The sequence below is a fragment of the Oncorhynchus clarkii genome, chromosome 29 (assembly GCF_045791955.1).
Source record: "Oncorhynchus clarkii lewisi isolate Uvic-CL-2024 chromosome 29, UVic_Ocla_1.0, whole genome shotgun sequence".
NCBI lineage: Eukaryota > Metazoa > Chordata > Actinopteri > Salmoniformes > Salmonidae > Oncorhynchus > Oncorhynchus clarkii.
In genome coordinates, this window is record NC_092175.1 from 47,746,858 (window position 1) to 47,761,843 (window position 14,986).

Genomic DNA, 14,986 nt, shown 5'->3' on the forward strand with positions numbered 1-14,986 from the left:
GTGGTGGTATTATACATGTTGTATTGTAGTGGTGGTGGTATTATACATGTTGTATTGTAGTGGTGGTATTATACATGTTGTATTGTAGTGGTGGTATTATACATGTTGTATTGTAGTGGTGGTGGTATTATACATGTTGTATTGTAGTGGTGGTATTATACATGTTGTATTGTAGTGGTGGTATTATACATGTTGTATTGTAGATATGAAGTGGTGGTATTATACATGTTGTATTGTAGTGGTGGTATTATACATGTTGTATTGTAGTGGTGGTATTATACATGTTGTATTGTAGTAGTGGTGGTATTATACATGTTGTATTGTAGTGGTGGTATTATACATGTTGTATTGTAGTGGTGGTATTATACATGTTGTATTGTAGTAGTGGTGGTATTATACATGTTGTATTGTAGTGGTGGTATTATACATGTTGTATTGTAGTGGTGGTATTATACATGTTGTATTGTAGTGGTGGTATTATACATGTTGTATTGTAGTGGTGGTATTATACATGTTGTATTGTAGTGGTGGTGGTATTATACATGTTGTATTGTAGTGGTGGTATTATACATGTTGTATTGTAGTGGTGGTATTATACATGTTGTATTGTAGTGGTGGTATTATACATGTTGTATTGTAGTGGTGGTATTATACATGTTGTATTGTAGTGGTGGTATTATACATGTTGTATTGTAGTGGTGGTATTATACATGTTGTATTGTAGTGGTGGTATTATACATGTTGTATTGTAGTGGTGGTATTATACATGTTGTATTGTAGTGGTGGTGGTATTATACATGTTGTATTGTAGTGGTGGTATTATACATGTTGTATTGTAGTGGTGGTATTATACATGTTGTATTGTAGTGGTGGTGGTATTATACATGTTGTATTGTAGTGGTGGTGGTATTATACATGTTGTATTGTAGTGGTGGTATTATACATGTTGTATTGTAGTGGTGGTGGTATTATACATGTTGTATTGTAGTGGTGGTAGTATACATGTTGTATTGTAGTGGTGGTATTATACATGTTGTATTGTAGTGGTGGTGGTATTATACATGTTGTATTGTAGTGGTGGTATTATACATGTTGTATTGTAGTGGTGGTATTATACATGTTGTATTGTAGTGGTGGTATTATACATGTTGTATTGTAGTGGTGGTATTATACATGTTGTATTGTAGTGGTGGTATTATACATGTTGTATTGTAGTGGTGGTATTATACATGTTGTATTGTAGTGGTGGTGGTATTATACATGTTGTATTGTAGTGGTGGTGGTATTATACATGTTGTATTGTAGTGGTGGTGGTATTATACATGTTGTATTGTAGTGGTGGTATTATACATGTTGTATTGTAGTAGTGGTATTATACATGTTGTATTGTAGTGGTGGTATTATACATGTTGTATTGTAGTGGTGGTATTATACATGTTGTATTGTAGTGGTGGTATTATACATGTTGTATTGTAGTGGTGGTGGTATTATACATGTTGTATTGTAGTGGTGGTATTATACATGTTGTATTGTAGTGGTGGTATTATACATGTTGTATTGTAGTGGTGGTGGTATTATACATGTTGTATTGTAGTGGTGGTATTATACATGTTGTATTGTAGTGGTGGTATTATACATGTTGTATTGTAGTGGTGGTGGTATTATACATGTTGTATTGTAGTGGTGGTATTATACATGTTGTATTGTAGTGGTGGTATTATACATGTTGTATTGTAGTGGTGGTATTATACATGTTGTATTGTAGTGGTGGTATTATACATGTTCTATTGTAGTGGTGGTATTATACATGTTGTATTGTAGTGGTGGTGGTATTATACATGTTGTATTGTAGTGGTGGTATTATACATGTTGTATTGTAGTGGTGGTATTATACATGTTGTATTGTAGTGGTGGTATTATACATGTTGTATTGTAGTGGTGGTATTATACATGTTGTATTGTAGTGGTGGTATTATACATGTTGTATTGTAGTGGTGGTATTATACATGTTGTATTGTAGTGGTGGTATTGTACATGTTGTATTGTAGTGGTGGTATTATACATGTTGTATTGTAGTGGTGGTATTATACATGTTGTATTGTAGTGGTGGTATTATACATGTTGTATTGTAGTGGTGGTATTATACATGTTGTATTGTAGTGGTGGTATTATACATGTTGTATTGTAGTGGTGGTATTATACATGTTGTATTGTAGTGGTGGTATTATACATGTTGTATTGTAGTGGTGGTGGTATTATACATGTTGTATTGTAGTGGTGGTATTATACATGTTGTATTGTAGTGGTGGTGGTATTATACATGTTGTATTGTAGTGGTGGTGGTATTATACATGTTGTATTGTAGTGGTGGTATTATACATGTTGTATTGTAGTGGTGGTATTATACATGTTGTATTGTAGTGGTGGTGGTATTATACATGTTGTATTGTAGTGGTGGTATTATACATGTTGTATTGTAGTGGTGGTATTATACATGTTGTATTGTAGTGGTGGTGGTATTATACATGTTGTATTGTAGTGGTGGTATTATACATGTTGTATTGTAGTGGTGGTATTATACATGTTGTATTGTAGATATGAAGTGGTGGTATTATACATGTTGTATTGTAGTGGTGGTATTATACATGTTGTATTGTATTGGTGGTATTATACATGTTGTATTGTAGTAGTGGTGGTATTATACATGTTGTATTGTAGTGGTGGTATTATACATGTTGTATTGTAGTGGTGGTATTATACATGTTGTATTGTAGTAGTGGTGGTATTATACATGTTGTATTGTAGTGGTGGTATTATACATGTTGTATTGTAGTGGTGGTATTATACATGTTGTATTGTAGTGGTGGTATTATACATGTTGTATTGTAGTGGTGGTATTATACATGTTGTATTGTAGTGGTGGTGGTATTATACATGTTGTATTGTAGTGGTGGTATTATACATGTTGTATTGTAGTGGTGGTATTATACATGTTGTATTGTAGTGGTGGTATTATACATGTTGTATTGTAGTGGTGGTATTATACATGTTGTATTGTAGTGGTGGTATTATACATGTTGTATTGTAGTGGTGGTGGTATTATACATGCTGTATTGTAGTGGTGGTGGTATTATACATGTTGTATTGTATTGGTGGTATTATACATGTTGTATTGTAGTGGTGGTATTATACATGTTGTATTGTAGTGGTGGTATTATACATGTTGTATTGTAGTGGTGGTATTATACATGTTGTATTGTAGTGGTGGTATTATACATGTTGTATTGTAGTGGTGGTATTATACATGATGTATTGTAGTGGTGGTATTATACATGTTGTATTGTAGTGGTGGTATTATACATGTTGTATTGTAGTGGTGGTATTATACATGTTGTATTGTAGTGGTGGTATTATACATGTTGTATTGTAGTGGTGGTATTATACATGTTGTATTGTAGTGGTGGTATTATACATGTTGTATTGTAGTGGTGGTATTATACATGTTGTATTGTAGTGGTGGTATTATACATGTTGTATTGTAGTGGTGGTGGTATTATACATGTTGTATTGTAGTGGTGGTATTATACATGTTGTATTGTAGTGGTGGTATTATACATGTTGTATTGTAGTGGTGGTATTATACATGTTGTATTGTAGTGGTGGTGGTATTATACATGTTGTATTGTAGTGGTGGTGGTATTATACATGTTGTATTGTAGTGGTGGTGGTATTATACATGTTGTATTGTAGTGGTGGTGGTATTATACATGTTGTATTGTAGTGGTGGTGGTATTATACATGTTGTATTGTAGTGGTGGTAGTATACATGTTGTATTGTAGTGGTGGTATTATACATGTTGTATTGTAGTGGTGGTGGTATTATACATGTTGTATTGTAGTGGTGGTATTATACATGTTGTATTGTAGTGGTGGTATTATACATGTTGTATTGTAGTGGTGGTATTATACATGTTGTATTGTAGTGGTGGTATTATACATGTTGTATTGTAGTGGTGGTATTATACATGTTGTATTGTAGTGATGGTATTATACATGTTGTATTGTAGTGGTGGTATTATACATGTTGTATTGTAGTGGTGGTATTATACATGTTGTATTGTAGTGGTGGTGGTATTATACATGTTGTATTGTAGTGGTGGTGGTATTATACATGTTGTATTGTAGTGGTGGTGGTATTATACATGTTCTATTGTAGTGGTGGTATTATACATGTTGTATTGTAGTGGTGGTGGTATTATACATGTTGTATTGTAGTGGTGGTATTATACATGTTGTATTGTAGTGGTGGTATTATACATGTTGTATTGTAGTGGTGGTATTATACATGTTGTATTGTAGTGGTGGTATTATACATGTTGTATTGTAGTGGTGGTATTATACATGTTGTATTGTAGTGGTGGTGGTATTATACATGTTGTATTGTAGTGGTGGTATTATACATGTTGTATTGTAGTGGTGGTATTATACATGTTGTATTGTAGTGGTGGTATTATACATGTTGTATTGTAGTGGTGGTGGTATTATACATGTTGTATTGTAGTGGTGGTGGTATTATACATGTTGTATTGTAGTGGTGGTATTATACATGTTGTATTGTAGTAGTGGTATTATACATGTTGTATTGTAGTGGTGGTGGTATTATACATGTTGTATTGTAGTGGTGGTATTATACATGTTGTATTGTAGTGGTGGTATTATACATGTTGTATTGTAGTGGTGGTATTATACATGTTGTATTGTAGTGGTGGTGGTATTATACATGTTGTATTGTAGTGGTGGTATTATACATGTTGTATTGTAGTGGTGGTATTATACATGTTGTATTGTAGTGGTGGTATTATACATGTTGTATTGTAGTGGTGGTATTATACATGTTGTATTGTAGTGGTGGTGGTATTATACATGTTGTATTGTAGTGGTGGTATTATACATGTTGTATTGTAGTGGTGGTGGTATTATACATGTTGTATTGTAGTGGTGGTGGTATTATACATGTTGTATTGTAGTGGTGGTATTATACATGTTGTATTGTAGTGGTGGTATTATACATGTTGTATTGTAGTGGTGGTAGTATACATGTTGTATTGTAGTGGTGGTATTATACATGTTGTATTGTAGTGGTGGTGGTATTATACATGTTGTATTGTAGTGGTGGTATTATACATGTTGTATTGTAGTGGTGGTGGTATTATACATGTTGTATTGTAGTGGTGGTATTATACATGTTGTATTGTAGTGGTGGTATTATACATGTTGTATTGTAGTGGTGGTGGTATTATACATGTTGTATTGTAGTGGTGGTATTATACATGTTGTATTGTAGTGGTGGTATTATACATGTTGTATTGTAGTGGTGGTGGTATTATACATGTTGTATTGTAGTGGTGGTATTATACATGTTGTATTGTAGTGGTGGTATTATACATGTTGTATTGTAGTGGTGGTATTATACATGTTGTATTGTAGTGGTGGTATTATACATGTTGTATTGTAGTGGTGGTATTATACATGTTGTATTGTAGTGATGGTATTATACATGTTGTATTGTAGTGGTGGTATTATACATGTTGTATTGTAGTGGTGGTATTATACATGTTGTATTGTAGTGGTGGTGGTATTATACATGTTGTATTGTAGTGGTGGTATTATACATGTTGTATTGTAGTGGTGGTATTATACATGTTGTATTGTAGTGGTGGTATTATACATGTTGTATTGTAGTGGTGGTGGTATTATACATGTTGTATTGTAGTGGTGGTATTATACATGTTGTATTGTAGTGGTGGTGGTATTATACATGTTGTATTGTAGTGGTGGTATTATACATGTTGTATTGTAGTGGTGGTGGTATTATACATGTTGTATTGTAGTGGTGGTATTATACATGTTGTATTGTAGTGGTGGTATTATACATGTTGTATTGTAGTGGTGGTGGTATTATACATGTTGTATTGTAGTGGTGGTATTATACATGTTGTATTGTAGTGGTGGTATTATACATGTTGTATTGTAGTGGTGGTGATATTATACATGTTGTATTGTAGTGGTGGTATTATACATGTTGTATTCCGGCGCCGACAGAGATGGCCGCCTCGCTTCGCGTTCCTAGGAAACTATGCAGTTTTTTGTTTTTTTACGTGTTATTTCTTACATTAGTACCCCAGGTCATCTTAGGTTTCATTACATACAGTCGAGAAGAACTACTGAATATAAGATCAGCATCAACTCACCATCAGTACGACCAAGAATATGTTTTTCGCGACGCGGATCCTGTGTTCTGCCTTACAAACAGGACAAAGGAGTGGATCCTATGCAGCGACCCAAAAAAACGACTCCGAAAGAGAGGGAAACGAGGCGGTCTACTGGTCAGACTCCGGAGACGGGCACAGCGCGCACCACTCCCTAGCATTCTTCTTGCCAATGTCCAGTCTCTTGACAACAAGGTTGATGAAATCCGAGCAAGGGTAGCATTCCAGAGGGACATCAGAGACTGTAACGTTCTTTGCTTCACGGAAACGTGGCTTACTGGAGAGACGCAATCCGAAGCGGTGCAGCCAACAGGTTTCTCCACGCATCGCGCAGACAGGAAAAAACATCTTTCTGGTAAAAAGAGGGGCGGGGGCGTATGCCTTATGACTAACGTGACATGGTGCGATGAAAGAAACATACAGGAACTCAAATCCTTCTGTTCACCTGATTTAGAATTCCTCACAATCAAATGTAGACCGCATTATCTACCAAGAGAATTCTCTTCGATCATAATCACAGCCGTATATATCCCCCCCCAAGCAGACACATCGATGGCTCTGAACGAACTTTATTTAACTCTCTGCAAACTGGAAACAATTTATCCGGAGGCTGCATTCATTGTAGCTGGGGATTTTAACAAGGCTAATCTGAAAACAAGACTCCCCAAATTTTATCAGCATATCGATTGCGCAACCAGGGGAGGAAAGACCTTGGACCATTGTTACTCTAACTTCCGCGACGCATATAAGGCCCTGCCCCGCCCCCCTTTCGGAAAAGCTGACCACGACTCCATTTTGTTGATCCCTGCCTACAGACAGAAACTAAAACAAGAGGCTCCCACGCTGAGGTCTGTCCAACGCTGGTCCGACCAAGCTGACTCCACACTCCAAGACTGCTTCCATCACGTGGACTGGGAGATGTTTCGTATTGCGTCAGATAACAACATTGACGAATACGCTGATTCGGTGTGCGAGTTCATTAGAACGTGCGTTGAAGATGTCGTTCCCATAGCAACGATTAAAACATTCCCTAACCAGAAACCGTGGATTGATGGCAGCATTCGTGTGAAACTGAAAGCGCGAACCACTGCTTTTAATCAGGGCAAGGTGTCTGGTAACATGACCGAATACAAACAGTGCAGCTATTCCCTCCGCAAGGCTATCAAACAAGCTAAGCGCCAGTACAGAGACAAAGTAGAATCTCAATTCAACGGCTCAGACACAAGAGGCATGTGGCAGGGTCTACAGTCAATCACGGACTACAGGAAGAAACCCAGCCCAGTCACGGACCAGGATGTCTTGCTCCCAGGCAGACTAAATAACTTTTTTGCCCGCTTTGAGGACAATACAGTGCCACTGACACGGCCTGCAACGAAAACATGCGGTCTCTCCTTCACTGCAGCCGAGGTGAGTAAGACATTTAAACGTGTTAACCCTCGCAAGGCTGCAGGCCCAGATGGCATCCCCAGCCGCGCCCTCAGAGCATGCGCAGACCAGCTGGCCGGTGTGTTTACGGACATATTCAATCAATCCCTATACCAGTCTGCTGTTCCCACATGCTTCAAGAGGGCCACCATTGTTCCTGTTCCCAAGAAAGCTAAGGTAACTGAGCTAAATGACTACCGCCCCGTAGCACTCACATCCGTCATCATGAAGTGCTTTGAGAGACTAGTCAAGGACCATATCACCTCCACCCTACCTGACACCCTAGACCCACTCCAATTTGCTTACCGCCCAAATAGGTCCACAGACGATGCAATCTCAACCACACTGCACACTGCCCTAACCCATCTGGACAAGAGGAATACCTATGTGAGAATGCTGTTCATCGACTACAGCTCGGCATTCAACACCATAGTACCCTCCAAGCTCGTCATCAAGCTCGAGACCCTGGGTCTCGACCCCGCCCTGTGCAACTGGGTACTGGACTTCCTGACGGGCCGCCCCCAGGTGGTGAGGGTAGGCAACAACATCTCCTCCCCGCTGATCCTCAACACTGGGGCCCCACAAGGTTGCGTTCTGAGCCCTCTCCTGTACTCCCTGTTCACCCACGACTGCGTGGCCACGCACGCCTCCAACTCAATCATCAAGTTTGCGGACGACACAACAGTGGTAGGCTTGATTACCAACAACGATGAGACGGCCTACAGGGAGGAGGTGAGGGCCCTCGGAGTGTGGTGTCAGGAAAACAACCTCACACTCAACGTCAACAAAACTAAGGAGATGATTGTGGACTTCAGGAAACAGCAGAGGGAACACCCCCCTATCCACATCGATGGAACAGTAGTGGAGAGGGTAGCAAGTTTTAAGTTCCTCGGCATACACATCACAGACAAACTGAATTGGTCCACTCACACAGACAGCATCGTGAAGAAGGCGCAGCAGCGCCTCTTCAACCTCAGGAGGCTGAAGAAATTCGGCTTGTCACCAAAAGCACTCACAAACTTCTACAGATGCACAATCGAGAGCATCCTGGCGGGCTGTATCACCGCCTGGTATGGCAACTGCACCGCCCTCAACCGTAAGGCTCTCCAGAGGGTAGTGAGGTCTGCACAACGCATCACCGGGGGCAAACTACCTGCCCTCCAGGACACCTACACCACCCGATGTCACAGGAAGGCCATAAAGATCATCAAGGACATCAACCACCCGAGCCACTGCCTGTTCACCCCGCTATCATCCAGAAGGCGAGGTCAGTACAGGTGCATCAAAGCTGGGACCGAGAGACTGAAAAACAGCTTCTATCTCAAGGCCATCAGACTGTTAAACAGCCACCACTAACACTGAGTGGCTGCTGCCAACACACTGACACTGACTCAACTCCAGCCACTTTAATAATGGGAATTGATGGGAAATGATGTAAATATATCACTAGCCACTTTAAACAATGCTACCTTATATAAATGTTACTTACCCTACATTATTCATCTCATACGCATACGTATATACTGTACTCTATATCATCGACGGTATCCTTATGTAATACATGTATCACTAGCCACTTTATACTATACTATGCCACTTTGTTTACATACTCATCTCATTTGTACATACTGTACCCGATACCATCTACTGTATCTTGCCTATGCTGCTCTGTACCATCACTCATTCATATATCCTTATGTACATATTCTTTATCCCCTTACACTGTGTACAAGACAGTAGTTTGGAATTGTTAGTTAGATTACTTGTTATTACTGCATTGTCGGAACTAGAAGCACAAGCATTTCGCTACACTCGCATTAACATCTGCTAACCATGTGTATGTGACAAATAAAATTTGATTTGATTTGATTTGATTTGATTTGATTTGATTTGATTTGTATTGTAGTGGTGGTGTTATACATGTTGTATTGTAGTGGTGGTATTATACATGTTGTATTGTAGTGGTGGTATTATACATGTTGTATTGTAGTGGTGGTATTATACATGATGTATTGTAGTGGTGGTATTATACATGTTGTATTGTAGTGGTGGTATTATACATGTTGTATTGTAGTGGTGTTATTATACATGTTGTATTGTAGTGGTGGTATTATACATGTTGTATTGTAGTGGTGGTATTATACATGTTGTATTGTAGTGGTGGTATTATACATGTTGTATTGTAGTGGTGGTATTATACATGTTGTATTGTAGTGGTGGTATTATACATGTTGTATTTTAGTGGTGGTGGTATTATACATGTTGTATTTTAGTGGTGGTATTATACATGTTGTATTGTAGTGGTGGTGGTATTATACATGTTGTATTGTAGTGGTGGTAGTATACATGTTGTATTGTAGTGGTGGTATTATACATGTTGTATTGTAGTGGTGGTGGTATTATACATGTTGTATTGTAGTGGTGGTATTATACATGTTGTATTGTAGTGGTGGTATTATACATGTTGTATTGTAGTGGTGGTGGTATTATACATGTTGTATTGTAGTGGTGGTATTATACATGTTGTATTGTAGTGGTGGTATTATACATGTTGTATTGTAGTGGTGGTATTATACATGTTGTATTGTAGTGATGGTATTATACATGTTGTATTGTAGTGGTGGTATTATACATGTTGTATTGTAGTGGTGGTATTATACATGTTGTATTGTAGTGGTGGTATTATACATGTTGTATTGTAGTGGTGGTGGTATTATACATGTTGTATTGTAGTGGTGGTATTATACATGTTGTATTGTAGTGGTGGTATTATACATGTTGTATTGTAGTGGTGGTATTATACATGTTGTATTGTATTGGTGGTATTATACATGTTGTATTGTAGTGGTGGTATTATACATGTTGTATTGTAGTGGTGGTATTATACATGTTGTATTGTAGTGGTGGTATTATACATGTTGTATTGTAGTGGTGGTATTATACATGTTGTATTGTAGTGGTGGTATTATACATGTTGTATTGTAGTGGTGGTATTATACATGTTGTATTGTAGTGGTGGTATTATACATGTTGTATTGTAGTGGTGGTATTATACATGTTGTATTGTAGTGGTGGTATTATACATGTTGTATTGTAGTGGTGGTATTATACATGTTGTATTGTAGTGGTGGTATTATACATGTTGTATTGTAGTGGTGGTGGTATTATACATGTTGTATTGTAGTGGTGGTGGTATTATACATGTTGTATTGTAGTGGTGGTATTATACATGTTGTATTGTAGTAGTGGTATTATACATGTTGTATTGTAGTGGTGGTATTATACATGTTGTATTGTAGTGGTGGTATTATACATGTTGTATTGTAGTGGTGGTATTATACATGTTGTATTGTAGTGGTGGTGGTATTATACATGTTGTATTGTAGTGGTGGTATTATACATGTTGTATTGTAGTGGTGGTGGTATTATACATGTTGTATTGTAGTGGTGGTGGTATTATACATGTTGTATTGTAGTGGTGGTATTATACATGTTGTATTGTAGTGGTGGTATTATACATGTTGTATTGTAGTGGTGGTATTATACATGTTGTATTGTAGTGGTGGTATTATACATGTTGTATTGTAGTGGTGGTATTATACATGTTGTATTGTAGTGGTGGTATTATACATGTTGTATTGTAGTGGTGGTATTATACATGTTGTATTGTAGTGGTGGTGGTATTATACATGTTGTATTGTAGTGGTGGTGGTATTATACATGTTGTATTGTAGTGGTGGTATTATACATGTTGTATTGTAGTGGTGGTATTATACATGTTGTATTGTAGTGGTGGTGGTATTATACATGTTGTATTGTAGTGGTGGTATTATACATGTTGTATTGTAGTGGTGGTATTATACATGTTGTATTGTAGTGGTGGTATTATACATGTTGTATTGTAGTGGTGGTGGTATTATACATGTTGTATTGTAGTGGTGGTATTATACATGTTGTATTGTAGTGGTGGTATTATACATGTTGTATTGTAGTGGTGGTATTATACATGTTGTATTGTAGTGGTGGTATTATACATGTTGTATTGTAGTGGTGGTGGTATTATACATGTTGTATTGTAGTGGTGGTATTATACATGTTGTATTGTAGTGGTGGTATTATACATGTTGTATTGTAGTGGTGGTATCATACATGTTGTATTGTAGTGGTGGTATTATACATGTTGTATTGTAGTGGTGGTGGTATTATACATGTTGTATTGTAGTGGTGGTGGTATTATACATGTTGTATTGTATTGGTGGTATTATACATGTTGTATTGTAGTGGTGGTATTATACATGTTGTATTGTAGTGGTGGTATTATACATGTTGTATTGTAGTGGTGGTATTATACATGTTGTATTGTAGTGGTGGTATTATACATGTTGTATTGTAGTGGTGGTATTATACATGTTGTATTGTAGTGGTGTTATTATACATGTTGTATTGTAGTGGTGGTATTATACATGTTGTATTGTAGTGGTGGTATTATACATGTTGTATTGTAGTGGTGGTATTATACATGTTGTATTGTAGTGGTGGTATTATACATGTTGTATTGTAGTGGTGGTGGTATTATACATGTTGTATTGTAGTGGTGGTGGTATTATACATGTTGTATTGTAGTGGTGGTATTATACATGTTGTATTGTAGTGGTGGTATTATACATGTTGTATTGTAGTGGTGGTGGTATTATACATGTTGTATTGTAGTGGTGGTATTATACATGTTGTATTGTATTGGTGGTATTATACATGTTGTATTGTAGTGGTGGTATTATACATGTTGTATTGTAGTGGTGGTATTATACATGTTGTATTGTAGTGGTGGTATTATACATGTTGTATTGTAGTGGTGGTGGTATTATACATGTTGTATTGTAGTGGTGGTATTATACATGTTGTATTGTAGTGGTGGTGGTATTATACATGTTGTATTGTAGTGGTGGTATTATACATGTTGTATTGTAGTGGTGGTATTATACATGTTGTATTGTAGTGGTGGTGGTATTATACATGTTGTATTGTAGTGGTGGTGGTATTATACATGTTGTATTGTAGTGGTGGTATTATACATGTTGTATTGTAGTGGTGGTATTATACATGTTGTATTGTAGTGGTGGTATTATACATGTTGTATTGTAGTGGTGGTATTATACATGTTGTATTGTAGTGGTGGTATTATACATGTTGTATTGTAGTGGTGGTGGTATTATACATGTTGTATTGTAGTAGTGGTATTATACAGACAGAGAGAGGACATCATCAACATGCTACATCAACCTTTTTACCCCTGAGGTGTGTGTGTTCTAGGCCAGACGGAGAGAGGACATCATCAACATGCTACATCAACAGAGACAGAAGAGGATCCAGGTGAAACACACACACAGTGTTACTATACTTGTGAGGACTTTTTGGGGACCATCATTTGATTCCCTAAACCTAACCTTAAAGCTAACCCTAATTCTAACCCTAACCCCTTAAACCTAACCCTAATTCTAACCCTAACCCCCTAAACCTAACCTTAAACCTAACCCTAATTCTAACCCTAACCCCCTCAACCTAACCCTAATTCTAACCCTAACCCCCTAAACCTAACCTTAAACCTAACCCTAATTCTAACCCTAACCCCCTAAACCTAACCTTAAACCTAACCCTAATTCTAACCCTAACCCCCTAAACCTAACCTTAAACCTAACCCTAATTCTAACCCTAACTCCCTAAACCTAACCTTAAACCTAACCCTAATTCTAACCCTAACCCCCTAAACCTAACCTTAAACCTAACCCTAATTCTAACCCTAACCCCCTAAACCTAACCTTAAACCTAACCCTAATTCTAACCCTAACCCCCTAAACCTAACCTTAAACCTAACCCTAATTCTAACCCTAACCCCCTAAACCTAACCTTAAACCTAACCCTAATTCTAACCCTAACTCCCTAAACCTAACCTTAAACCTAACCCTAATTCTAACCCTAACCTTAAACCTAACCCTAATTCTAACCCTAACCCCCTAAACCTAACCTTAAACCTAACCCTAATTCTAACCCTAACCCCCTAAACCTAACCTTAAACCTAACCCTAATTCTAACCCTAACCCCCTAAACCTAACCTTAAACCTAACCCTAATTCTAACCCTAACTCCCTAAACCTAACCTTAAACCTAACCCTAATTCTAACCCTAACCCCCTAAACCTAACCTTAAACCTAACCCTAATTCTAACCCTAACTCCCTAAACCTAACCTTAAACCTAACCCTAATTCTAACCCTAACCCCTTAAACCTAACCTTAAACCTAACCCTAATTCTAACCCTAACCCCCTAAACCTAACCTTAAACCTAACCCTAATTCTAACCCTAACCCCCTAAACCTAACCTTAAACCTAACCCTAATTCTAACCCTAACTCCCTAAACCTAACCTTAAACCTAACCCTAATTCTAACCCTAACCCCCTAAACCTAACCTTAAACCTAACCCTAATTCTAACCCTAACTCCCTAAACCTAAAATATATATATTTTTTTCTTGGTTTACTATTCTTGTGAGGACTTTTGGTGCACACACACACACACACACACACACACACACACGAACACACTACCACAATGTACAGCACATGTGATCACTGAATGTTCAGGTCACATGACCCTGTTTGCCTGCTGGGTGCAAAGCTTATGCAAGGCTTTAGGGCTCCAGACAGAATAACATAAACCTCTGTGTATTTGTCTTTGTGTGTGTCTGTGCGTGCACGTATATGTCTCTGTATGTATGTGTGTGTGTGTATGTGACAGAGGGAAACAGTCTCGCTCCTCTACAAGCCTAGGCAGAGGGACAGGAGTGAGAGGTACGTGACACTGTGTGTGTGGTGTCTGTGTTCCGCTGAAGCTGCAGAGTAAATCAGTGTGTGTGTGTGTGTGTGTGACAGGCTGGCTCTTAACCCTCCAGGGCACCTGGACACAGACGTGGAGGAGGTCCGAAGGCTTCAGTAACACACAGACCTCGGCGTCAGAACAGAACCAGGCGGATCCATGTCTGCAGGAGTTGATGTTTTAGTTACAATGACTTCCTGTTTTTATAAAGTCTGTCTTTGATTAACTGGGTGGAAATATTGTCCTTTTTTGTATAAAGGATGTTATCTTTAAAAGAGAGGGATGTCCGTTGTTTTAAAGAGAGGGATGTCCGTTGTTTTAAAGAGAGGGATGCCCGTTGTTTTAAAGAGAGGGATGTCCGTTGTTTTAAAGAGAGGGATGTCCGACACTACAGAGAATACATGAGAATACCGATTTTTGGGATG

The 14,986-nt window shown here is 37.8% G+C and overlaps 1 protein-coding gene across 1 annotated transcript in view; it reads left to right on the top strand.

Annotated features, from left to right (window-relative positions):
• The window catches only part of LOC139388017 (HOATZ cilia and flagella associated protein), a 31,532-nt gene extending 16,748 nt beyond the window's left edge, over window positions 1-14,784 (top strand). The window contains exons 4-6 of the mRNA XM_071134499.1: window positions 13,005-13,064; window positions 14,484-14,536; window positions 14,618-14,784. Of these exons, the coding sequence (XP_070990600.1) occupies window positions 13,005-13,064; window positions 14,484-14,536; window positions 14,618-14,681 (177 nt within the window). The 3' untranslated portion in view covers window positions 14,682-14,784. The remainder of the gene's footprint in view (window positions 1-13,004; window positions 13,065-14,483; window positions 14,537-14,617) is intronic.
• The last annotated feature ends 202 nt before the right edge of the window (window positions 14,785-14,986 follow it).